Below are 26,819 nucleotides of genomic sequence, written 5' to 3'. Positions count from 1 at the left end.
TTGAAAAGACTTCTGATTGGATTGTATTCTAAGTGTGCTTTAAAGTCATAACATTAAGCCACTATTGATCAAAGTTATTTTAAGTTCTTTTTCTCACTTTTATTTTAATTTTCGTTGTAAGGAAAAAAATATGCCAAGTTTTTAAAATATCTCAGCTTTTCAGCCTTTATATTTTACCATCAAAATTATAGGTGGAATGAATTTTGTTGTTTATTTCATACCTAGAACATCTGTTAAGATGATGGTGTAGTCTAGAACTCCTGATTAACTATCATGTGATTTTGATTTTTTAAAAGTTACATATTATTAGTTGGATCAGCATCTTGTGTGAAATTTTAAATCTTTATTTAATCTCCCTTCCTGGTGGTATTGTGCCACCTAGCGGAAATTTATGTCCCTTACTGTATGTCTCAGAGTGTAGATGGAATGCAAGATGCATTTTAACATGTTAACAAAAAATAGTTTGGAATGTTTTGTTGAGTTGGAATTCTTTTGAACAATGATTGCTTTCCTAAACAAGAGTTTAGGACAAATAAAATTCTAAGTAAGTGAAGGTTCAGTAGATGTCTTAAAATTATGAGCTTTTTAGTGTTAAAATTTGTTGTTTTTTTTCAACAAGAAATACCCTACATTTATTTTCATTAGTGAAACTTTAACCAAAGCATATTATATTTCTATCAGTTAATATTAAAATAATTGTTACTACATCTCAGTAGAACGTTAAAAAGTTTTCATGTTACACAATCTAGGTTTATTTTGAAGTAACAGGAGTAAAACACATTGAATGATAAATATTAATGAAATGACCTAAAGAAAAAAATGTGCTACCTTGAATATAGCCTGATATAACTTAGGCTTTTATCATTGGAGCATTTCTTACCAAATGATAAAGTAAGCTCTTATTTGTGCTTCTTGGGTATAAATAAAATTTAGGATTTTATCAATTGAAGAATTGATGATCTCTTTGTCTTGTTAATAAATATGAAGAAGATGCATAATTCTTTGTGAGGTATTCAGTGTATACATTTTTGGTAGTACTTGAGAAACATTTTTGTTTTGGGGGGGACATTCTGCATAATCAAAATAGAACATGAACTCTGAGGTTGTCTTCAGAATACTCACTTATTATAAAGAATACGGAGCCTTGGCTGGTGTGGCTCAGTTGGTTGGGCATCGTCCCGTGCACCTGAAGGTTGCCAGCTTGATTTCCTGGTTAGGGCACATGCCTGGATTGTGGGTACTATCCCAGTAGGGGACATACTGGAGGCAGCTGATTGATGTTTCTCTCATCGATATCTCTCTCTCCTCCCCCTTCCCTTCCTTTCTAAAAAACCAATAATAATAATAATAATAATAATAATAATAATAATAAAAACACCTTAAAAAAATAACATTGAGCCTGGCCGGTGTGGCTCAGTAGTTGAGCATTGTCCCATGCACCAAGAGGTCACTGGTTTGATTTCCGGTCAGGGCACATACCCAGGTTGTGGGCCCAATCCCCAGTTGGGGTCTTGCAGGAGGCAGCCAATGGATGTTCTTACTCATCGATGTTTCTGTCTCTCACTTCCTCTCTAAAAATCAATAAAGAAAAAAAAAAATTGAGAATTATCTAATTAGGGAAAATAGTTTTGAATTACATAATGTGCAATCATTCAAGCATATAATATCTTTATAGAGTAATGGATATTTTATAATGTTTTTATCATATTATTTTTTCTTAGTTGCTGATGTATATTCACGATGAGCGGATTAGGAGAAAACTCCTTGGATCCACTGGTCCCTGATTCACGAAAACGCAAATTGCCATGTGATATCCCAGGACAAGGGTAGGCAGTTTATTTTCTGATGTTTCACCAAGGTCTCCTCCCCAACCCTTAATTTTTTGGTTTAAAGATAACATTTCAACTTTCTGTTATTTACATTTTCTGGTTAGATATTTTTGGTTTTTGTCTTTGCTTAAATACTATTGTTTTGCTTTATAGTAAGTAGAGTGGTACAGTGATGAGATGGACATCCTTATGATGTAATAGAAGCTTTATCGCTGATTCAGATAGAAGCGAGAATATTATACTAACAGTGTGATACTGTAAGAAGCATTTCTCAACGGAAGAGGTAGGAGTTAGGAACAGATACCCAAGATTATTATTAATAAGAATTTTTAATATCATTTAAGAACATGTTATTAGTTATTTTGGCATTTGTGAGGCTTTATCATTCGTTTCCTGAATGCAGTTAGAATTTAAAAAATAGAAATAAAATGTTGCATTTTTTGTAGTGATATTCTGTAGCCTTTTTAGTATTTGCCAGTCAGTATCATTTGAATTTTAATGTGATAGTTGCAAAATAAAAACAATCTACAATTTATAAAACCTCGTCATTCATTAATACTTATGCCCAGTTTATAGATTGATGAAACTGAAATTAACTTTGCCCAAGGCTACTGGGCTAACAGAAAGATGGACTTGAATTTAGGTTTGCATGAATTCCTGCTATCTTGTATTATCTCTCCAAGACAGTGCTTGATAGTGTTTATTGGCTGAGTTTAGTTTATTTACATTTGAAGGTAATATTGGTGTGTAAGGACTGATTCTGCTCATGGCTCTTGTGTGATAGGTATATTCACGTTTCCCCCCGATCTCTTCTTAGTCTTACCTGCAGTGGTGAAAAGTGGAGACGGGAGCAGGAGAGTAAATATATTGAAGAATTGGCTGAATTGATATCTGCTAATCTTAGTGATATTGACAATTTCAATGTCAAACCGGATAAATGTGCAATTTTGAAGGAAACAGTAAGACAGATACGTCAAATAAAAGAGCAAGGTAATACAAAGTAAGAAAAACACTCAAGTCTTTTGGAAGGAACTTGTTAACTGTGTTTACATTTGTCTTTTTGCTACCTTGTTGCTTAGGTTGGGGCTACTACTAATTGAGGCTAGCCTCTGTGAGAATAGACAAATGAATTGACCAGCTTTACTCTTTAGGAAACCTTAACAGAGAATTGGAAGAATGCCAGTGTTGCTGTCCCTGTCAAATGTCAGTTCTTTTTCAGGTAGTATATTTAGTAGTGAAAGAAAATTTAGGGTATCATTATTTTCTGCCCTCCTGGGTAACTCTGAAGTTTAGTTTTAACATGAAAAATTGTAGCATCATGTTCTTATCAGGAAATATTGTGTATGTGCATATGCACTTGTGTGTGTGTCTTGGTGTCTATTCTGGGAACTCTTTGAAGGTGGATTTAATCTATCACTGGTATACGTGCTCTTTGTAGTACTGCTTTCTGTCTTTTTAGGAAAAGCTATTTCCAATGATGATGATGTTCAGAAAGCTGATGTATCTTCTACAGGACAGGGGGTTATTGATAAGGACTCCTTGGGACCACTTTTACTTCAGGCAAGTATATGGCTTTAGCTATCCAGTAAGCTGTGTTGATTTTTTAAAAATTGTTGAAATTTTGGTTAGGTAATGAGAATAAAAGTATATAGGTATCTCTTTATGAGATGAACTCTGTATTTTGAATATTATGGTTAAGTGCTCTTATATTTACAATATATAATTCGAGAGGCCTTGGGGGGAGAGGGGGGCCCCCTTATAAAAATGTAGTTGCAAACTGAGAAAAAAAAAATACAAAGAAGCAAAAGGGGAAAGGTAACCATAGTTTCAAAGGTAATATTTGGGCATATTTTAGCTCAGACTTTTTGGTGCATTTTTGCATTGATCATATGACATACTACAATTTTATATTCTTGAAGTTTTAAAAAAAATTTCAATTATAGTTTACATTCAACATTATTTTGTATTAGTTTCAGGTGTACAGACAGCATAGTGTCAGACAATATATTTTACAGAGTGTTCCCCATAATATTTCTAGTACCCATCTGGCACCACACAGAGTTGTTACAATATTAGTGACTATATTTCTTATGCTGTACTTACATCTCCATGTAAGTTACAAAATATGACTGTTTTGTAACTACCAATCTATACTTCTTAGTTTCCTCACCTTTTTCACCCAGTCTCCCAAACTCCTTCTTCTTGGGCAGGAATTTTTAAGACTTAAAGTACATTTTTTTTTAAGTTGTTGTATTAAATAGATATGATTAACTTATACCACTTACATAATGTTTCTCTTAGTTGAAGTCAGGGGTTGAAGCCCTTCATAAAGTTCACTTGTCAACTTTTTGGTTTCATCTAGTTTGCTGCAACGTTTTAGTTGATCAGTTCATTTTTTTTTTTGGTAAATTCTCATTGGAGTAGTGTAGTTCCTGTAGCTTGACGTGATATCAAATGGACAAATGGGAAGCACTAAGGGTGATTTTTTTCACTTTTAAAAGCTTTGAAGATGCAATACTTCCAAAATTAGATTAGACATTAATTCAGATTTTATGTTGACATATTTGTCTTTTTTTTTTTCCCCCAAAATTTTCTTTTTATTTATAAAGCCCTGTAGTAATGGTGCTAATATTAATAGAAATGGTGGTTGGCAGTTGTTTGCAGTGATTGTTGAATCAACAGTAGTTTTTTCAAATTCTACTTAGTACTAAGGCTGGTGTCTTAGTCTGCTAAGGTTGCCATAATAAAATACCACAGATTGGGTGGATTAAACAGCAGATTAAAGATCAGGGTGTCAGCAGGCTTGGATTCTTTCGAGACCTCTCTCCTTGGTTTGTATTGATGGCTGCCTTCTTTCTCTGTCCTCACATGGCCTCCTCTCTGTGCGTGTGCATCCCCAGTTTCTTTCTCCCTTCTTGTAAGCATACTGATCAAACTGGATTGGAGTCCTGCCGTTAGAACTTCATTAACCTTAATTACCTCGTGAAAGCCCTGACTTCATTGATGGTTAGGGGTTCAGCATGAATTTTAGTAGGGATATAGTTCATTTTAATGTCCATTATTAACCTGTCCCACTTTAGGCTTTGGATGGGTTCCTGTTTGTGGTGAATCGTGATGGAAATATTGTATTTGTGTCAGAAAATGTCACACAATACCTACAATATAAGCAAGAGGACCTGGTTAATACAAGTGTCTACAATATCTTGCATGAAGAAGACAGAAAGGATTTCCTTAAAAACTTACCAAAATCTACAGGTACGCCTCTAATTTTCTAAATAAGTTGAAGAAAAAATTTTCTTGACCATTTCTTAGAAAATTGAATGTACACCCTGGCTGGTTTGGCTCAGTAGTTGGAGTGTTGGCCCCGAGACCAAAGAATCTTGGGTTCCATTCTGGTCAAGGGTATGTACCTCGGTTGTGATTCAGTCCCTGGCTCCTGTCGGGAGGCAACCAATCGATGTGTCTCTCACGTTGATGGTTTTCTTCCTTCCTCCCTCCCTTTTTCCCTCTATCTCTCTCTCTCACACTCTATCTGAAGGTAAATGGAAGAATATACTTGGGTGAGGATTAAAAAAAAAAAGAAAAGAAAATTAATAATACCTTTTAGGAAGCCCAGTGATTGAATTTATGTAGAAGAAAGGCAAGTAGTTAAAAGCAAAATTTTAAATATGACCTTGGCGAATTTAGAATATGGTATACATTTTATATGACCAAAATATACAGTGAGATTTCTGTTTTAATTGAAATTATTTTAATGTTTTATGTACAATAGCCTCCCTATATCCTCAGGGGATATGATCTAAGTCTCCCAGTGGGTGCCTGAAAACAGTGGATAGTACTAAACCTTATATATACTATTTTTTAGTTTTTTATTTTTTTCCTATACATACATACATACTTTTCACTGAAAGGAACCATTTTTTAGCTTCTCTTTGGCATATCCAAATTGCCAGCATCACTACTCTTGCCCTTTGGGGCAATTATTAAGTAAAGTAAAGGTTACTTGAACACAAGGATTGCTACTGAGACACTTGATCTGATAACCAAGATAGCTGTGAAGTGACTAACAGGTGTGGATGTGCGTGAGAAAGGGATGATCTGAGCCTTAGGCAGGGTGGGGCAGGATGGTACACAATTTAAAACTTATAAATTGTTTCTAGAGTTTTTCATTTAATAGTTTTTGACCATGGTAACTGAAACTGTGGATAGGGGGAACGCTACTGTATTGTCACTTTGAAATGTTAGCCTAGACCTTACTATGGAAAACGTGTGTAATGAGAAAATACAGCTTGAGTTCTTGATGATGGTTATAGACTGAATTATTAGCTTTTAAAATTTATTTTCCTAAGTTAATGGAGTTTCCTGGACAAATGAGACCCAGAGACAAAAAAGCCATACGTTTAACTGCCGTATGTTGATGAAAACACCACACGATATTGTGGAAGACATGAACACTAGTCCTGAAATGCGCCAGAGATATGAAACCATGCAGTGCTTTGCCCTGTCTCAGCCACGAGCTATGATGGAGGAAGGGGAAGGTAAGAGCGATCACGTGTTTGTGATGTTAATGAAACAAATAGCAGTCATATTTGTCGTTTTGTAATTTCTTTTGTTATAATTCTTACTGATTTTCATGTCTTTACCTGCCTATTAAACAGACATATTTAATAGTTATGTAAATTGCTTACCTGGTTAAATTTTTATTGTAGATTTGCAATCCTGTATGATCTGTGTGGCACGCCGTATCACTACAGGAGAAAGAGCATTTCCATCAAACCCTGAGAGCTTTATTACTAGACATGATCTTTCAGGTAAAAACTGTGTGTTGTGTATATACATTTTGTTCATTTAGAAAATTTTTAGAAAAGTCAACTATTTCTACAGCTTGTACTGTCAGGCTCTACCCAGTGTAATGCATGCTTTGCATAGATTATCTCCTTTATTTTTAATACAGCCCTGAGAGAGATTCACTAAAAGCCTTGGCATTTGAGTTGGGTATATTTGACAAGAGAGCACCTAGCTTTTTCTCCAGTAGCATTTCGAATCAAAGACTAATATTTCTTTTCTATGACTTCAAATGCATTTTTGATATAGAAATAAAGTTTCAACGATTTTTTAAAACTATGCTTTTTTTAATGGATTATTTTAGAGAGAGAGAAAGGGAGAGAGAGGAGAGAGATAGAAATATTGATGAGAGAGAAGCATCGATTGGCCGCCTCCTGCACGCCCCCAAAAGGGGATCGAGCCCACAACCCAGGCATGTGCCCTGACCGAAAATCGAACCGGTGACCTCTTGGTGCATGGGTCGATGGCTCAACCACTGAGCCACACCAGCCGGGCTGAAGGATGTGTTTAATGAGAATTACTGGGAGTAATTCTTGACATCAACATTAACTTTAATCTTGGACTGCCCTTCTTTGACCACAGGAGTAAAGAATTAAAGCCCGTGTAGTTGATAAGGCACAATAATGAAACTAAACACAGTTGAGATATTATCTAGATTCACCTTCGGGGTCACTCTAAACCTAAATGGTGATGCCAAGGGTTTATCACATGCTGCATCTCAGAGATGGGGGAACAGACCTGGTGACAGAGAGGTTGTGTTACTTATCCTCCATAATCATGGCTAATAAGAGGTGAATTTGCAGCTGGGTCAACTTGATGTCAGAGCCTGAGCTGTTTGCTTAGTGTTCACTATGTGGACCCTCAGTAAGTAATTTGATAAAATGGAGTAGGTTTAAACACACAGTAAAACTGTAGCTATTATCTCTCTCTCTCTCTCTCTCTCACACACACACACACACACACACACACACTCACTATTACTGTAAAAATAGCTGTTTTCACTGTCATCAACTTTTTTGGGGGTGGGGGTACGTGCCTCTAGTGGGAACCGATCCCGGGACTCTCTGGTCTGTAGGCCGACGCTCCAGTCGCTGAGCCAAACCGGCCAGGACTGTCATCAACTATTTTATGGCAGGCTCAGTTACTTTTTTTTTTTTTCTTTTTATCCTCACCCGAGGACACTTTCCCATTTTTTGTTCAGGTAGAGTGGGAGGGAAAGAGAGGAACAGAGAGAGAGAGAGAGACATCGATGTGAAAGGAACACATCGAGTGGCTGCCACCCGCACGACCGACCAGGGCCGGGGACAAAGTGCAACCGAGGTACGCGCCCTTAGCGGGAACCGAACCTGGGTCTCTCAGGACCACAGGTCGACGCTCTAACCGCTGAGCCAAACCGGCCAGGGCCAGTTACTTTTCTAGAGGCTGCTTGAGATTAATTTTGACAGATATAAAAGAAGCAAAAAACTTATGTGTATTCTGAATTCTCAGTCTGTTTACACTGATGAATATCACTTTACATTGGAAAGTTTTCTTACCTTGAGATAACCAGACCTTATGACAAGAATTTTTATATATTATCCTTTTAGAGTGGTGTTTTCTGTATGTGTTATAATTTGGCAGTCTAAATTTTCTCCCTAAATACCAATACTTCACATTTTACTGAAAATACGAACTATAACATCTTTACCTAAACAGTTTAGGGAATAGAACCTTTAAAAATTCTCATCAGTATTTTCCCTTTATACAAAAGCAGTACATAGTGATAAAAGTCAGAAATTACCAAGCAAGAAAAATCAAATACTTAAGCCTGGCCGGTGTGGCTCACTAAATTGAGCATCATCCCATGCACCGAGAGGTTGCCGGTTCTGTTCCCGGTCTGGGCATATACCTGGGTTGTGGGCTTGATCCCCAGTGTGGGGGCGTGCAGGAGGCAGCCAATTGATGTTTCTCTCTCTCACTCCCCCTCTCCCTTCCCCTCTATCTAAAAAATTAAAAGTATATTTGAATTTTTTTTTAATCCTCACCCGAGGACATTTTTGTTCAGATAGAGGTGGGGGGGGGGAGAGAAAGAGCGAGCGAGAGAGAAACATCAATGTGAAAGGGACACATCAATGGTTGCCACCTGCACAACCCAACCAGGCCCGGGGATGAATTGCAACCGAGGTACATACCTTTAGCGGGAACTGAACCTGGGTCTCTCTGGATCACGGGGTGACGACACTCTAACCACTGAGCCAAACTGGCCAGGGCAATAAAAGTATATTTTAAAAAATCAAATACTTTAATATCTGTAAGCCATCTGTGGGTATAGTTGGTACTTTCTTTTCTTTTTTTTTTTGGTATGTGCCCTTAGTGGGAACTGAACCTGGGACTCTCTGGTCTGCAGGCCAATGCTGCAACCACTGAGCCAAACTGGCCAGGGCTACAGTTGGTACTTTCTAGTGGCTATCCGTTTTTCCTGGGAGGTTTGCACTCAACACAATACTTTTTTCAGCCTCTGGAGAGATTTTATTTCTTCTGTCCTCTTTTTTTTTCTGGTTAATCCTCACCCAAGGACATTTTTCTATTGATTTTTTTTTTTTTTTTTTTTTTAATCCTCATCCGAGGACATTTTTCCATTTTTTTGTACAGACAGAGTGGGAGGGAGAGAGAGGAAGAGAGAGAGAGGGAAACATCGATGTGAAAGGGACACATCAAGTGGCTGCCACCCGCACGACCAACCAGGGCTGGGGACAAACTGCAACCGAGGTACATGCCCTTAGCGGGAACCGAACCCGGGCCTCTCTGGACCGCAGGCGGACGCTCTAACCGCTGAGCCAAACCGGCCAGGGCTCTATTGATTTTTAAAGAGAGTGGAAGGAGGGAGAGGGGAAAGAGGGAGAGAGACACATTCATCAGTTGCCTCCCAAATGACCCCAACCAGGGCTGGGGATTAAATTCGCAACTCAGGCATGTGCCCTTGACTGGGAATCGAACCCACAACCCTTCGGTCCGTGGGCCAATGCTTTAACCATTCAGCCAAATCAGCCAAGGCTGTCCCTCCTGTTTTTCATTTAATAAATTTTTTCTGAGCATTTATTTTGTGTTTGTCATGTGGCTTTCAGCACTGAGTTCAGGGGAGGTGGTTGAGGACAGATCATTCTAATTCTTGGCATAACAGAGAAGTGTTTACTCTTTCTGGAATGCATTTGTCTCTTCTCCCAAGTCATTTTTTCCCCATTAATAAGATTTTTATTTGTCACCATTAAAGATCTGAATTTTAAACAGATTCTTGGACTAGTGGCTCATATCCATTAATTTTTCCATGAGTGCCTTTTGGCTTTTCCAGAACTATCTTTCACCATGAAGCTTCATGAGTTTTCCCAATCCAAACTTGATTTTCTTCACTTTACTTTTCTTATAAACACATCATGGAAAGGATAAATAGATTGGCAAATATTTTCTGTATCTTTTCCAGTCTGTTTGGAATCAAGTTATTGACCACTTCTTTTAAGTCATTTGTCTACACATCTTGTGTCATGGTTTCCATCATCTTCTGGATTTGGTGGACATTTTGGTGCTCACCGTAAGAGGTTGTCTGGATCTGAGTATTGCAGTTTTTTAGTGAAATCTGTGCAGAACAGACTAGAACAACCATTTGGTAGTCTTGACATCGACATGAGCTTTAGTCATAGTCTGACATTTTAAAAAATTTTTTTATCCTCGACATTTTTCCTTTTTTTTTTTTTTTGTTCAGATAGAGTGGGAGGGAGAGAGAGGAAGAGAGAGAAACATTGACGTGAAAGGGACACATCAAGTGGCTGTCACCTGCATGACCAACGAGGGCCAGGGACAAACTGCAACCGAGGTACACGTCCTTAGCGGGAACTGAACCCGGGTCTCTTTGGACCGCAGGCCGATGCTCTAACCGCTGAGCCAAACCGGCCAGGGCTAGTCTGACATTTTTTGATCAGTTTCATATTTTGTCACAGAAATCCATGTCATGGATATTGGTCACACAGTGTTTGCCCTGGACATTGTCAGTCATCATTTTGAATTCTCTAAATGCAACTTAAACGTTCTGTAGGTCGGCAAGGCTCACTTCAGTAGCACAACTCTTGAGACCATCAGAGGCAATTTTGATTTGTTGAGTCCTTGTGATTAGTGTTTTCTCAGTATTTATCTGGTGTGGCTCAGTGGTTGAGTGTCGACCCATGCACCAAAAGGTCACTAGTTTGATTCCCAGTCAGGGCACATGCCAGGGTTGTGGGCCTGATGCCCAGTGTGGGGCACACATGAGGCAGCCAATCGATGTTCTCTCATCAATGTTTTTATCTCTTTCTCTCTCTCTCTAAAATCAATAAAGAAAAAGAATTTTTTTTAAAAAATGTATTTTCTATTTAATAGGAAAACTTGTCAATATAGATACAAATTCACTGAGATCCTCTATGAGACCTGGCTTTGAAGATATAATCCGAAGGTGTATCCAGAGATTTTTTAGTCTTAATGATGCGCAGTCATGGTCCCAGAAACGTCACTATCAAGAAGGTAAAGAATTTTAAGGTTGACTCTTGATATTGTTTGTCGTGGTGTTTGGCATGCTATAGAGCAGAAGTATATACATGACTGTAGTTTTGTGCATGTCGGGTAGGGAAATGGTTCTTGAGGATTCTTAGTGTAGCCTGTTCATAATCTTAGTGCAAATCCAGTCATTCACTGGATTTTGAAAATGTTGCATTTGAAGTATATTTCTGTCCTCTTATATGAATCTGTTGCAGTTATATTTATTAGTAACAGGATATTTCCCCCAATAGCTTATATTCATGGCCATGCAGAAACTCCCATGTATCGATTCTCTCTGGCTGATGGAACTCTAGTGACTGCACAAACAAAGAGCAAACTCTTCCGAAATCCTGTGACAAATGATCGTCATGGCTTTGTCTCAACCCACTTTCTTCAGAGGTAATGATAGATTACTGTGCATTCTCATATTAAATGCAGCAGTGTTCTCGGGATGCTTTACTATTAATGTAAAAAGAGATAATTTAACGAGTAAAAGCAAGAAGGATGTTGGATTTGCAGTAGTGAGTTTAGATTCCTAGATTACATGTTTTCTTTAAGATTATATTTTAATAAGAAACTGAGTATTTGTTCATTAAATAATTACTTCCTGGGAAATGGGAAGGCTAGTGGGTAGAAGAGCACATAAAATCTGACTACCTCTGTCATTTTTCATTCTAATGATATAGTACTTTGCTCTAAGGATTGAATTTGAAATTTGAATGTAGATTTTAAGAATATTGCTATTGCTGTTGCTAATGGTAAATGAACAACACCTGAAGGAATTGAGTGTTTACTCATTAGTTATCTTGAGTAGTTTGCTGGCACCTCCAGGTTTAACTCCTAGGTAGACAGCACCCCTAGTAAAGCCCTGCTGAGATTCCAGTTAAAGTAGCTGTTGGCCCTTTACTGTGCTGTGGTGGTGTCACTCATTCAGATTTTGTGGCTTACTAAAAAGTATCTGATCAAAAGTATCTTATTGATAAGTATCTATATTGGAATTGTCAATGGGTATCAGAATGATGCTTAAGAAGTTAAGTTCCTGGGCACTTCATCCTTTTTAAAAATTTGATTCAGGGCTTTAATGCATGCCTGTACTTTTTTTTTTTTTTATAGGGAACAGAATGGGTATAGACCGAATCCAAATACTGTTGGACCAGGCATTAGACCTCCAGCAGCTGGATGTAGTAATTCGGTAGGTGGCATGAGCATGTCGCCAAACCAAGGCTTACAGATGCTGAACAGCAGGACCTATGGCTTGGCTGACCCCAGCACCACAGGGCAAATGAGTGGAGCTAGATATGGGGCTTCCAGTAACATAGCTTCAATGAACCCTGGGCCAGCCATGCAGTCACCATCTTCCTACCAGAACAATTATGGTCTCAACATGAGTAGCCCCCCACATGGGAGTCCTGGTCTTGGCTCCAACCAGCAGAATATCATGATTTCTCCTCGTAACCGCGGGAGTCCGAAGATGGCTTCACATCAGTTTTCTCCTGTTGCAGGTATCCCTGTTGGCATTTCCTTTTCTTATTTGGTAATTCTTTTCTTTTCATACCACTATAATTCTTATGAAGTTAATTTATTTTATTTTATTTTTATTTAATTTTTTTGGTGCGTGCCCCTTGCGGGAACTGAACCTGGGACTCTGGTCCGCAGGTCGACGCTCCATCTGCTGAGCCAAACCGGCCAGGGCAATTTATTTTAAATAGAAACTCTGAAGAATTAAGTGGTGTATTGTTACATGTTTGGTAGCCTAATTCTTTTCCTCGTTTTTCTCCAAATCCAGGTGTGCATTCTCCCATGGGGTCTTCCGGCAGTACTGGGAGCCACAGCTTCTCCAGCAGCTCTCTCAGTGCTCTTCAAGCTATCAGTGAGGGCGTGGGGACCTCTCTTCTATCCACTCTGTCTTCACCAGGCCCCAAATTGGACAACTCTCCCAATATGAATATAACTCAACCCAGTAAAGGGAACAGTCAGGATTCAAAGAGTCCCTTAGGCTTGTATTGTGACCAGAATCCAGTGGAGAGTTCAATGTGTCAGTCAAATAGCAGGGATCATCTCAGTGACAAAGACAGTAAGGAGAGCAATGTTGAAGGTTCAGAGAATCAACGGAGTTCTCAGGAAAGCAAAGGTCATAAAAAATTACTGCAGTTACTTACGTGTTCTTCTGATGACCGGGGTCATTCCTCTTTGACCAATTCCCCCCTGGATTCAAGTTGTAAAGATTCTTCCATTAGTGTCACCAGCCCCTCTGGGGTCTCCTCTTCAACATCTGGAGGAGTGTCCTCCACATCCAATATGCATGGGTCACTGCTGCAAGAGAAGCACCGGATTTTGCACAAGTTGCTGCAGAACGGGAATTCACCAGCGGAAGTGGCCAAGATTACCGCAGAAGCCACTGGGAAAGACACTAGTAGTACAACATTCTGTGTGGAAGGAACTGTCAAGCAGGAGCAACTGAGTCCTAAGAAGAAGGAAAATAATGCCCTGCTCAGATACCTGCTGGACAGGGATGATCCTAGTGACACACTCTCTAAAGAGGTACAGCCCAAAGTGGAGGGAGTGGACAACAAAATGAGTCAGTGCAGCAGCTCCTCCGTGCCTAGCTCGAGCCAAGAGAAAGACGCTAAAATTAAGACAGAAGCAAATGAAGAGGTAATTTGTTTTCTGTATGTTCCAGCTAAGTCATTGTGTTTCATCTTTGTATTTCATTGTTAGAAAGACAATGTTTTATACTCATATTCTTATCTTCTATATTAGGTAAATTAATGGAAGTTAATCTTGAGCTATCATTTATTTGTAGTTCTTTTGGGCATCAGTAAAGTATATTATGATGCAATTTAGAAATATCAGATGTATATGCTTTAAAATGTGACTATAACTTGTTAGTAGCCAATTTGAAGTGTTTCATGGAGGCGTTTATTGTTGGAATGAGCAGATTTGGCACTAAGGGCATGATAGAAAGAAACCGGGGAGTGGGGGGTTGTATTAAGCAACAGAATTTTTACTTTTTACCTAAAATCACATTTTATGTACACGATCACATTTTATATGAACACTGCCCAAACTCTGAGGAACACTATTCTGGGAGCCGTTAATATGTGCCTGAGAAAACTAAAGTCTTGGAGAAGTTCTACTGTTAGGATGTCTGTTTAACTTTGTTTAAGCTAGTATTCTCCAAATCATTGACCAAAAGTTCCTTTTAAAGCATACCTATGAATATTGTATTGAACATTGGCTTGTTGCCTTTTAAAAAAAATCCTCACCTGAGGATATTTTTCTATTTATCTTCAGATGGGGGTGGAGTGGGAGGAGGAGAGAGACAGACAGAGACATCGACTGGTTGCCTTCTGCATGACCCTGACCAGGGCCGGGGACGAACTGCAACCGAGATACGTGCCCTTGACCGGAATCAAACCCAAGACTCTTTGATCTGTGGGCTGACACTCTAACCGCTGAGCCAGACTGGCTAGTGCTAGCTTATTGCTTTTATTATTAACCATACTTGTTTTCAGAAGGTATGTGCAGATGCAGACATATGTGTCTGCTAATGATCCTGACTAATGTTAACTGGAAAATATCTATAGTTTGATAATTAAACATCTACTATAAATTAAGAAAATGTCCCTTTGAAAGCACCTCCAAACCCAGGGATTTATCTTAGTAGTTTAAACTGTTCTTTCAAGGAAGACTAGGGAGGATCATAATCAGCCAGCATTTAAGTTGGGAATTATCTTTTCAGGTAACCATTGTATTTTACTTGTTTCTACTTCTACTTCATATATTTTCTTCCAATGAATATGTTTATACCTATGTATCTAGTAATGTACACAGGTTAATTTAAAAATTTTTATTTTCAGGGATCTGGAGATTTGGATAATCTAGATGCTATTCTTGGGGATCTGACTAGTTCTGACTTTTACAATAATTCCATATCCACAAATGGCAGTAATCTGGGAACCAAACAGCAAATGTTTCAAGGAACTAATTCACTAGGTAAGAAAGAACTGGGTTTTATTCTTGCTGCCTGTTAAAGTTTTCTGCACACTTGTATGTCCTCTTACATTAAGACTAGGGTCCAGCTGGCATTTATAACTTGAGAATGCATACTCTGCCTCTCGATTTCTTACGCTAATTTATAATTATGCGTTTTTAAAAACTTTTGGGACATTTTCCTATTTTAAAAAAAGTTTCCCATTTTTAACTAATATGATGCCAGTAATCATGGCACTTACAGGAAATTGTTCATCTTTGGTTGGTCCAGATTAGTAGTAGGGCATTTATCCCCCCCCCCCCCCCGTTTATCCCCCCTGTCCCTACTGTGAGGACTTTTTTGCATCTATCTTCAGGTGAGAGAGGGCGGGGGAGAGAGAGAGAGAGAGAGAGAGAAACATTGATGTGAGAGAGACACATCGACTGGTTGCCACCCACACGACCCCAACTGGGGATGGGGACAAACTGCAACTGAGGTATGTGCCCTTAGCAGGAACTGAACCCGGGACTCTGGTCTGCAGGCTGATGCTCTAACCACTGAGCAAAACCGGCCAGGGCAGGGCATTTATTTCTCTAGGCACAGAGAACTGGATTAAAAAAGCAACCAAAACTGTAGCTCAAAACCTGTCCTTTGACACTTTCGGAATCTTGTCATTTAATTATGAGACTTTTTTTTTTTTTTTTTTTGGTGTTTGCTGGTTCTAGCCTCTCTTCTATAGCCATGTCTTTCCTCGTTCATCAATTTAACACAGATGTATGTATCAATTGAAAAATAATTCAAGTTATCTGAATGGTCGTTATTCATTTTTATTGGCACTGTTTTCTAAACAAATGGATAATTAGGTCAATGAAATAGACTAGAAACAAGAAAAAGGTTAGGAGGAAATTTTATTTTTCATTGCTTGTTTGATTAGAAGGCAACTTATCTGGTTACACTTAATTGTAAACTTTTAAACAGGGAAGCCATTTAACAAGTAGACATATGGGAAGAACCTTCAGGAATTTGAAACATCATTAACATTTTCAGTATTAAGGGTAGCAGAATAGAAATGACCACATCAGGCTACATATCAGTGCCCACTGCTTCAGCCAACACTGAGACGCTTGTTTCTACTTTGTTTGGAATAAAAGGTGTTTTTTTTTTCTTTTTTTTCTTTTTTAGTGTTTATGTTGTAAAGGAAGACAGTGTTCGTTTTAGTAAGAAACATATTCTTGGGTGGGTGGTAATGGTATTTGTCTTATACTTGATTATTTATGTATTGAATCATCAGAGGATATTTATATGTATTGTGCTTCTATGTTTTCAACAGGTTTGAGGGGTACACAGTCTGTGCAGTCCATTCGTCCTCCATACAGCCGAGCAGTGTCTCTGGATAGCCCTGTGTCTGTTGGCTCAAGTCCTCCAGTAAAGAATATCAGTGCTTTCCCCATGTTACCAAAGCAACCCATGTTGAGTGGAAATCCAAGAATGATGGATAGTCAGGAAAATTATGGTTCAAATATGAGTATGTTATTTCTAATTATTATTTGTGATTAAATTTTCTTTTGCAAAAAGCAATTTAACACTTAAAACCATTTAAATAACTGGGATTAAGTAATAGATTTTTAAATAAAAGTAGTATGTTTCTTTCATGAGTATTTCCTTTATTTATTCTATGTCTTGGTTATTTAAACTCTTAAGGAGGCTTTTGGTCTAAGATATTTTCTAACCTGTAATGAATACATAGTGGCCCATGAGAAATGTCTTAATAGTTAGTTAGCTAACCCTATTCTTAGGATGCCAAAGCACTTTTTTGTCATGGCAAATGTGTATAATGACTGTAGCTATGTGATATAAGAAGGATTTCATTATAATATTAAAAGGACATAATCATTTCTGCCTGTTGTAGGTGGACCAAATAGAAATGTGACTGTGAATCAGACTCCTTCCACAGGAGACTGGGGCTTACCAAACTCAAAGACCAGCAGAATGGAACCCCTGAGTTCAAACTCCATGGGAAGACCAGGAGTGGATTATAATGCTTCTTTACCCAGACCTACAATGGGTGGCTCGATGCCTACCTTGCCTCTGCGGTCCAGTAGCATTCCAGGTGTGAGACCAATGTTGCAGCAGCAGCAGCAGCAGCAGCAGCAGCAGCAGCAGCAGATGCTTCAAATGCGTAAGCATCTCCTTCATAAAAAGAAAAATAATTAGATGTTTTAGGGTAATTTTTGCTATTTGCTTAATTTGAAAATTTATGCTTTCTTTTTGTTTCCTCAGGGCCTGGTGAAATCCCCATGGGAATGGGGGTCAGTCCTTATGGCCCAGCAGTACCATCTAACCAGTCAGGTTCCTGGCCAGACAGCATGTTGTCCATGGAACAAAGCCCTCATGGGACTCAAAATAGGTGGGGGTTTATTATGTGACTATAGGAAATGTTAGTGTTGTATTATCTAGAAAAGGATCAGAGCCCACAAACAAACCTGAAAGAGAATGAGAAAAACTCTCTGTAGTTAGTACTCTGTTGCCATCTGGGCATTTCTTGGATAATTGTATGTAAAAACAAGGCCGAAGCAGCAAGCAGTAGCATTCATGGGACAGGGAGGAGACGGAGCTATATTGTTCAGTTACCAGGACTCTTGATTGAGTAGTCAAACCTGAGAACCTTTTTGAGGTAGCTGTCTCTCATAATGTTACTCCATGAGAAGGGGGTAAATTAGCACCAGTTTTACAAGATAATGGTGTTCAGAGGGTAAACCTAGTTTTTATGGAAGATTAATTTTTAAGAATTGGGTAATTCTTTTAAAAAATTATTTAAAACATTTTAGGGATGGTGGTGATGGTGAACTATATATATATATCTATATCTATATATACATATCTATATATATATCACTCTTGTAAAACAAAGGAAGATTGTGGATTATGTTTATATTATTTTTAGCTTGGTTAGTAGTAACTCATTTGCATGAAAGAGGCTACCTGTCAATATCAGTTCTAACTTGAATTCTATAATAAATTAAGCTAAGAAAAAAATCAATTGATCTGTTGTAGTTAGTTTTGTAACCACAAATTTAGTAACTTGACTGTTTCTCTACCCAGTAGAGGACAGTTTCATCATAAAATTTTTTGTGTCAGGAGAAATGTCTAGCTCCATTCTCTTTTTTTTTTTAATCCTCACCCGAGGACATTTTTCCATTTTTTGTACAGATAGAGTGGGAGGAAGAGAGAGAGAGAGAGAAACATCGATGGGAAAGGGACACATCGAGTGGCTGCCACCCACACGACCAACCAGGGCTGGGGACAAACTGCAACCGAGGTACATGCCCTTAGCGGGAACCGAACCCGGGTCTCTCCGGATCGTAGGCCAAACCTGCCAGGGCTAGCTCCATTCTCTTTTAATGTGCTGGAGAACTGGGACACCTTGCTGTGGGTGTATGGAGGTTGTATTACACTCATCTCTGTGGGCCAAGTATAACAAAACGTTATTTTGGCAGGTTACCATGCTTAGCTCATTGATAGTATAACATTTCTATCCTTTTTCCTGTTCTTTTGTTGATTTCTCAGTTTACATGACTATTACCACCTCTATTCTTGTAGGGTTTGAAAACTGCACCCTCCACCCTCCCACCCCAATCTCTGCTATCCCCCAAATGCCTAGGAGTCTAGCAGTTACATTTTGGTGATGGGAGGTGGGAAGCCTAAGCTAAATATGTTGGTAGAAGATGGCCTGGAAGTTTAAAATTGTGGCCCTTAAATTTAAATTGATACTATTTGCTAGGTACTGCTACTCAGTTGTTTATTATTTATACTTACAGTGTTTATGTTATAGTTACATATTAAAAATATTATGTGTAGTTACAGTGATTATTTTTATTTTGAAGAGGAAAAGCACCATTGAAATTAATTGCAAGTCTTTTTTTAGGCCGCTTCTTAGGAATTCGCTGGATGATCTTCTTGGGCCACCTTCTAACCTAGAAGGACAAAATGATGAAAGAGCTTTGTTGGACCAACTGCACACTCTCTTGAGCAACACCGATGCCACAGGCTTAGAAGAAATCGACAGAGCTCTGGGCATCCCTGAACTTGTAAATCAAGTAGGTAGCATTAACGTGGAAATAGAAGTACACGAGTGCACATCCCTCAAGCCATGCACAAGGCTGTCTGTGTGCCTTTCCTGTTACTTGTGTTACATCACTACATTACTACCTTCATGTATATGAGCATTAAATTGAAGAAAATGTACTTTATAATTGTGATAATACTTCCAGCAGCCTATTATTTTATAAAGACGTCAGATTTTAGGCAACCATAGAAATGGTCCAATAAACTATATAGTTCTTAAAATGTTGCTTTTTACTTATGTTAAGTAACATAACTTACTTTTTAATTTTTTCAATTACAGCTTACATAAGAGTCCTCCTTTTTTTTTAAATCTTCACCTGAGGATATGTTTTTACTGATTTTAGAGAGGATAGAGGAGAGGGAATATCAAAAGATCAATGGGAGAGAGAGAGAGGAAGATCAGTGTGAGAGAGAAACATTGATCGGTTGCCTCCTGTATTCACCCCGACAGGGGATTGAACTCACAACCTGTGACCTTGCATTGTATGGGACAATGCTCCAACCAACTGAGCCACACTGGCCAGGGCAGGAGTCCTTGTTTTTATATTTACTTCTTTACTACCTAGCCAACCAGTGTATCCTCTTTCGAGGCAAGCCTTTTTTTTTAAACGTCAGACTAAAACCCATCTAAAATGGTAAATCTGTTATTATCCCAGCACATCATTTCCTATTTATTAAAAAAAATTTTCTTTTTATTTTATTGATGAGAGAGAGAGAGAGAGAGAGAGAGAGAGAGAGAGACAGAGACATTGATGAAAAAAAACATTGATTGTCCGCCTCCTGCATGCCCCTCACTGGGGATTTGGCCTAAAACCTGGGCATGTGCCCTGACCAGGAATCGAGCCAGTGACCTCTTGGTGCATGGGTCAGTGCTCAACCATTGAGCCACACTGGCTTTTCTCCCATTTACAGTTACCTATGCAGCCTTATGAAAATATGCCATTCACAAATCTATATTTTTGAAACATACATTTTGTAGTGACTGTTTCATTTAAAGGATGTGGAGTGCAGAGGTTGGGGGATGGTTAGGTTTAGTGTATTCGGGGATAAGCAGGAGAGATCCTTAAGGGGTTCTCAGTCTTTGTTGGGGAGATAAATGTGTACACAAAGTACATGGTGTGAAAGAACAATTCACAAAACAAATGCTGAACATGATTAATCTTTTAAATCTTTGTCAGTCTGATGGGCAACAAAGATTCTTGTTTTAAATTGTATTTCTTTGATTTGCAAGATTGAACATACTTTGTATTTTTTTGGCCATTTGTATTTTTAAATAGTTTACTGATGGGGTTTTTATTTTGTTTATTTGCAATAGTACTTTATGTTTAGTTATTGGTTCATTTGTTGATTCATTTACTTAACAAATATTTGTCTTCTATGTGCCAATCAGTCTTTTATTAGATGCTGAGGAGCAGTAGTGAGCAAATTAGTTCCTGTTCTCAAAGCTCACATCCTACTGGGCAAGGCAGATATCAGGCAAGGAATCACACAATTAGAAGTAGACACGGTGTAATAGAAGTTATGAGAAAAGGCATATGGTACGATGAAACCATTATCCTAAAGGGACCTTTTCTTAAGGTGGAGTGTGTGATGTCAAATTTTTCTCCAAAAGTCATTTTTGAGCTGTGATTTAAAGGATGACTATTATCTAACATATTGCAAATAGTTTTTCCAGTTTCCTTTTAATGGGGGCTTGTTTGTAGTTTTGTTCTTTAGTTTGTGTTTTCAAACTCAGGATGATGGGATAAAGAGTAACTGGGGACTTATTCGAACAAACAGCCAGGAAAGCTTTTTCTGGGGAGATGGCACATGAGCTGACATCTGAAGGATGCGAAGGAGCCAGCTCTTCACACAGCTAGGGGAAGACCATGCCAGAAGAGGTACAGCTAACTCAAAGGTCCTTAGGTAGGACAGAGCTTGGGGGTTCCAAAAAGTCAGCGAGAGCAGAGAGGAATTGGTATAAGATGATGTTGGAGAGGCATATGGAAACTAGGTGCCACAGAGCCATCTTAAGGAGTCTGGAGTTTTTCTGCTATGTTAGGAAGCCATGGAAGATTAAAAAAAAAAATTTTTTTTTCTCCTTTATTGATTTTAGAGAGGAAGTGAGAGGGAGAGAGAGAGACATAGAAACATCAACGAGAGAGAACATTGATTGACCGCCTCCTGCATGCCCCCCTCTGTGGATTGGGCCCACAACCTGAGCATGTGCCCTGACTGGGAATCGAACCAGCGACCTCTTGGTGCATGGGTCAGTGCTCAACCACTGAGCCACACCGGCCCGATGCCTTGGAGGATTTTAAGCAGAGTAGTATTGAGACCTTTCACTTTTTTCTTATAATAAATTTTTTTTTTTTTTTAGCAAAGTAGTCTGTGTAAATTAAAATGATACAAAATATACTTATTGAAGAACTGTAGTCATTTTTTTCTTTATTGATTTTTAGACAGGAAGGGAGAAGGAGAGAGAGAGAGAAATACCAATGAGAGAACATCGATTGGCCTCCCCAGCTTCCCCACTGGGGATTTGGCCCACAACCTAGGCATGTGCCCTGACCAGGAATCGAACCAGCGACCTCTTGGTGCATGGGTCAACTCTCAACCACTGAGTCACACCAGCTGGGCAAAACCATAATCATTTTCCTTACTTAGGAATAGTGAAACTCAGCTGTTTATTTTGATGATATTTCTAACTAATGTGTTTATGCAGCTATTTTGATCAAATTTCAGTCTGTATCTTGTATTCCTGATATGATAGTTGACTATGCAGTCATAGTCCCTCATTTGAGAACCTTGGGGTCAGATGTGTTTTGAAATTGAGGAATTTTAGATTTTAGAAAGGTAAATGGTACATGCATACCACACATTACACGGTATCTTTGGTAGAGGCTTGTGCAGTACTGTAGTTTTGGGCAGTAGCCTGTGATCAAACTTGTTAATACTTCTACAACAGGATACATAAATAGTGACTCTAAGTGGAATATATAGAGATTATGTATTGCTTTATATAAATTCAGATCAGGTTCTGCTGTTAAATACATTTGGTGCTAATGAGAAATTGTTAGTGTTTTTTAGAGCTTTACTGGATTTTTGGAATTTCAGATAAGAAATTGTGTATTGGTTGTTTTTTTTTTGTTTTGTTTTTTTTGCATTTATCTTCAGATAGAGTGGGAAGGAGAGAGGGAGGAAGAGAGAGAGAGAGAGAGAAACAGAGATAGAGACATCGATGTTAGACATCAAGTGGTTGCCACCCACATGACCCCAACCAGGACCAGGGAAAAACTGCAACCGACGTACAGTTCCCCTTAGGGGGAACTGAACCCCGGACTCTATGGTCCGTGGGCCAACGCTCTAACTGCTGAGCCAAACCAGCCAGGGCTATGTATTGGTTTTTATGCCCCTCTTCCTCCAACTTGCACTCACACACCCATGTGCATGGGCATGTGCTCTCTTTGTACCGCCGATATAGTTAATTATGTCTTTTGTTTTTAAATAGGTGTTCAGTATTTACAATATTTTGATTTCATTACTGATCTAAGTATAGTTTGTATAGGGCTTGTTTTGAGTTAATTGCCTTCTTAAATTTGCTTTGTTTTTTTACACACTCCTGTTTCTCCCCATATACTCCAATAGAAGTACAAAATTTCTCTTAGTTTTTCTTCATCTGTTTAGATACTTCAGTTCCTTCTTTCCCTCATATAGTTCTCTGTCAGTCTGTTTTACCTCTGCCCTTGAGAGGCAGGTCTAGTGATTAGTAATTGTTATTCTTCTCCTATGTTGGAGCCCCGGTTCCTGAATCCCAGGTCATTTTCATTTTTATTTATACCTTTGTTTTTCTGAAATACAATTTTTGTTAACTTTTTCATCTCTGCTGCATGAGGTAACATGTTTTGAGTCCTTGATGTCTGAAAATATACCCTCCCACCCGCCGCATGTCTGGCTGTTTATTAAATTCTAGGTTGAAAATAATTTCCTCTTAGAATTTGGAAGAAGAATTCCTGACCGTCTACCTGTGTGAGCACTGTGCCTGACCCTCTGCTGTCCCAGTGGAGTCTCCCATCGACTCCCCGGGAGACGTTTGCTCAGTTCTTGTATGTTTTCCTCTTCAGGCACATGGGTCTCAGTTTCTGTGCTCTGTTGAGTTACTCCTCTGTTCACTTTCTGCCTTTCAGATACCTATTGAACTATTTGATCTTGTTAGCCTTCCTTATTCTCATTTTTTTGTGGGTAAAGACTACCTTTTAAATTATTTGCTGTCATTTTAGCAGAGTTAGCAAGTAAAAGTTGGTAAATGATCATGATCAATCTGCCATGTTAAACTTACAGTATTTCTTACTGTATACATTTTCTTTATAAAAAGATACCTCAGCCCAGCCAGTATGGCTCAGCGGTTAAGCGTCTACCCCTGCACCAAGAGATCATGGTTTGATCCCTGGTCAGGGCACAGGCCCCGGTTGTGGGCCCGATCCCCAGTGGGGGGCATGTAGGGGTCGGCCAGTCGATGTTCTCTCTCATCGATGTTTCTATTTCTCCCTTCCTCTCTCTCTAAAATCAATAAAGAAAAAAAATTAGCAAAAAAAAAGGGTATCTCAGATTGCTGTCTGGAGAAGGGAATTGGTATGATGGGACAAAAAGAAGCACAGATGCCAGTCACTCCAAGAGTCCGAAGAGTGTCCTGGAAAGGGTTATGGCAGTGGAATGGAACGAAGGATAGACCATATGCCATGGAGGCCAAACTGACAGGACTCAGCGGACCGTGTGTTTGTGCATGTGCATACACACGCCTGGGCAGGGAGAAGGGGAGAATCAAGATTGCTGAGTTAGTTCAGGGTGAAGGGTGTTGCCATGTATTGTGATACAGGAAAGGCTGGAGGAATATCAGGCCTTTAGGGGAGGGGCTGTTGGTAATCACAACTTTTTTCTGCATGTTACGTTTGAGATGCCTGAGATATCTAGGTAAAGATGTTAAGTGGGCATTTACATAAGAAAAATTAGAGTTCAGAGACATTTAAGCTGGAGACAAAACTTGCAGGTGTTGCTAGTAGATGAGACCATCAAATAGAAAATATAGTGAGAGAAAGGAAGGAGGCTAACATTCCTCTAGGGAGAGGCCAGAGAGGTGGGGGCAAAGCCAGTGTGGTGTCACAGAACAATGGGGTGAAGTATGGACTGCACACTTGGATTTCGTGCCTGTGGATAAGAAGGTAAAGGCAAATGCAGTACCTGACAGGCACTTCTTGTCTTAGCATGGCAGGCTCTTCCCTCCTCTAGAATGTTTGTTTGTACTTCTTTTACTGTCACCTGCTGTACATTATTTTGTACACATCCTTAGAAGTGATATCTGGTACATAATAGACACTTAATAAATAAATACTTGTTGAGTGAAGCCAGCCTGCCCACCACCGACAGATAGTAGGGGATGACCACCTTTAGGTGAATTACACTGCAAGGGCTATGAGCTTTTGTACCTAGCTTGACCAAGATCACCTGTTGCAAACTTCAAAAGTGTTCTTTTACAAATTACATTAGAATTCACTACGCATAGTGATTTCAGTAGGTTTATTTTATATATGGCATGGGAGGTCCATGTTGGTATAGAAATCTAGTCCAGAACAAATATTTCTCCAAGTACTTAATACATTCTAGATATTTGGCTCAGAAAATGTTTGAGTGTCTATCTGTGTGAAGCCTTGTGCTAGGCACTAGGACATAGCCATGAAAGATGGGACATGGTTTGTGTCCTCATGGGACTGCAGACAATAAATTTGATTTTGCTTTTGGACTCTGCAACATCATTATACACATATATTAACTTTACTTTTTACCTTCTATAGAGCATTTGATTTTATTTGCTTTCCCAGATGTACTTCATTGTTTATTTGTGTTTGATGTTTAAGGGACAGACGTTGGAGCCCAAACAGGATGTTTTCCAAGGCCAAGAAGCAGCAGTAATGATGGATCAGAAGGCAGCATTATATGGGCAGACGTATCCAGCACAGGGGCCTCCAATGCAAGGAGGCTTTAATCTTCAGGGACAATCACCATCTTTTAACTCTATGATGAGTCAGATGAACCAGCAAGGCAATTTTCCTCTCCAGGGAATGCACCCTAGGGCCAACATCATGAGACCTCGGACAAACACCCCCAAGCAGCTTAGAATGCAGCTTCAGCAGAGGCTGCAGGGCCAGCAGGTAACAAGTCACATGCTCTGCCTTGGCCAAAGTGGCTTTACCTTTCGCCTCCTCTTCTTCAATTGTTTTCAGACTGTATTCTTCAGGGCTCGTGTCACTGGCTCTCCATCCCTTGTCAACTAAAATTCCTTGTATTTTCACTTCCTCATAACATTTCCTTTTTAAAATTTTTAAAAATTTTTATTTATTGATTTATTTTTGTTACAGATGTCCTCCCCCCCCCCATTGACACCCTCCTCCCCATCCCCTCACCCCATCCCCAGCTTTGTTGTCTGTGTCGATCGGCTATGCATACATAACGTTTCGTTTGTACAGATGGTTACTTGTTAGGGATGGTGTGATAGAATTGGATACCTTTTTATAATAGTCTGATGTATGGGTTAAAAAGTCAGTGTCAGGATTGCTCTTGGGGGAGAAAAATATTTCTTGATGACTTTGTAGTCCTGGAGGTAGATAACTTCTATTTTTTAAAAAAGTCCTTAATAGTAATAACCAAATATTTAAAGCTTATTGATTTCAGCCTTCTTTTTATGGGACTTCTACTTTCTAGATGTTTTATAAAACTTGAGCTCTCTTAATATGCCAAGAGAAGGCAGTTTTTTTTCTCATTGTTTCCATAATCCCCAACAAATATTTTGAAACTTAATTATTTATATCATTTGTATCATGGGTGTGCTGAGTTACCAAATGTGGCAGACTGAACCATAAACAGGCAAGTGAGTGAGTTTAGAATCCAGTGAGACAGGGATGCTTCTAGTGTTAAGAATATTCCTAAAAGTCAGTTTAGTACTCAGGAAAGCTGTACTAATGTGTTCATGGTATCATTTTACTTCTTACCATTTCTCCCCAATAAAACTTCCCTTGGAAAAGGTAACAGAAGGGTAGTTAGTTTATTCAGTGTTACTCTGACCAAGTTAGAGTTGTTTCCCCAATGGCCTAAATAATCCCAGAGAATGTCCGACTTTACAAATCCTTTGAGTCCCTGTTGTAGATATTCTTTAAGCTGTAAAATTGCACTTCTACTTTTTTCTTCTGATGCAAACAATAACACTTCATATGCTTGCTAGCCAAGAACTTTCCGGCATGCACCTTTTTTTTAATAATCCTCACTTGATGATATTTTTCTATTTTAATTCAGATAGAGTGGGAGGGAGGGAGCGGGGGCAGAGAGAGAGAAAAACATCGACATGAGAGGGACACATTGACTTGTTGCCTCCTGCACAAACCCCGACCAGCGCTGGGGAGGAACCACAACTGAGGTACGTGCCCTTGACCGGAATCGAGCCTGTGGCTCTTTGGTCTATGGGCCGACACTCTAGC

The 26,819-nt window shown here is 39.0% G+C and overlaps 1 protein-coding gene across 7 annotated transcripts in view; it reads left to right on the top strand.

Moving 5' to 3' along the window:
- Nucleotides 1–26,819, top strand: part of NCOA3 (nuclear receptor coactivator 3) — a 117,390-nt gene that overhangs the window by 82,013 nt on the left and 8,558 nt on the right. For all 7 annotated transcript variants that reach the window (XM_036244654.1, XM_036244655.1, XM_036244653.1 and 4 more), the window contains 16 exons: nt 1,722–1,826; nt 2,647–2,819; nt 3,289–3,389; nt 4,910–5,084; nt 6,179–6,367; nt 6,539–6,640; nt 11,061–11,201; nt 11,468–11,615; nt 12,330–12,718; nt 13,003–13,871; nt 15,077–15,212; nt 16,520–16,714; nt 17,099–17,368; nt 17,470–17,596; nt 19,115–19,286; nt 25,206–25,499. In XM_036244654.1, the coding sequence (XP_036100547.1) occupies nt 1,741–1,826; nt 2,647–2,819; nt 3,289–3,389; nt 4,910–5,084; nt 6,179–6,367; nt 6,539–6,640; nt 11,061–11,201; nt 11,468–11,615; nt 12,330–12,718; nt 13,003–13,871; nt 15,077–15,212; nt 16,520–16,714; nt 17,099–17,368; nt 17,470–17,596; nt 19,115–19,286; nt 25,206–25,499 (3,567 nt within the window). In that variant the 5' untranslated portion in view covers nt 1,722–1,740. The remainder of the gene's footprint in view (nt 1–1,721; nt 1,827–2,646; nt 2,820–3,288; nt 3,390–4,909; nt 5,085–6,178; nt 6,368–6,538; nt 6,641–11,060; nt 11,202–11,467; nt 11,616–12,329; nt 12,719–13,002; nt 13,872–15,076; nt 15,213–16,519; nt 16,715–17,098; nt 17,369–17,469; nt 17,597–19,114; nt 19,287–25,205; nt 25,500–26,819) is intronic.

This window comes from Molossus molossus, unplaced genomic scaffold, assembly GCF_014108415.1.
Source record: "Molossus molossus isolate mMolMol1 unplaced genomic scaffold, mMolMol1.p scaffold_m16_p_6, whole genome shotgun sequence".
Lineage (NCBI taxonomy): Eukaryota > Metazoa > Chordata > Mammalia > Chiroptera > Molossidae > Molossus > Molossus molossus.
The sequence above is the reverse complement of the archived record's forward strand: the minus strand, read 5'-3'. Positions and strand labels throughout refer to the sequence as shown.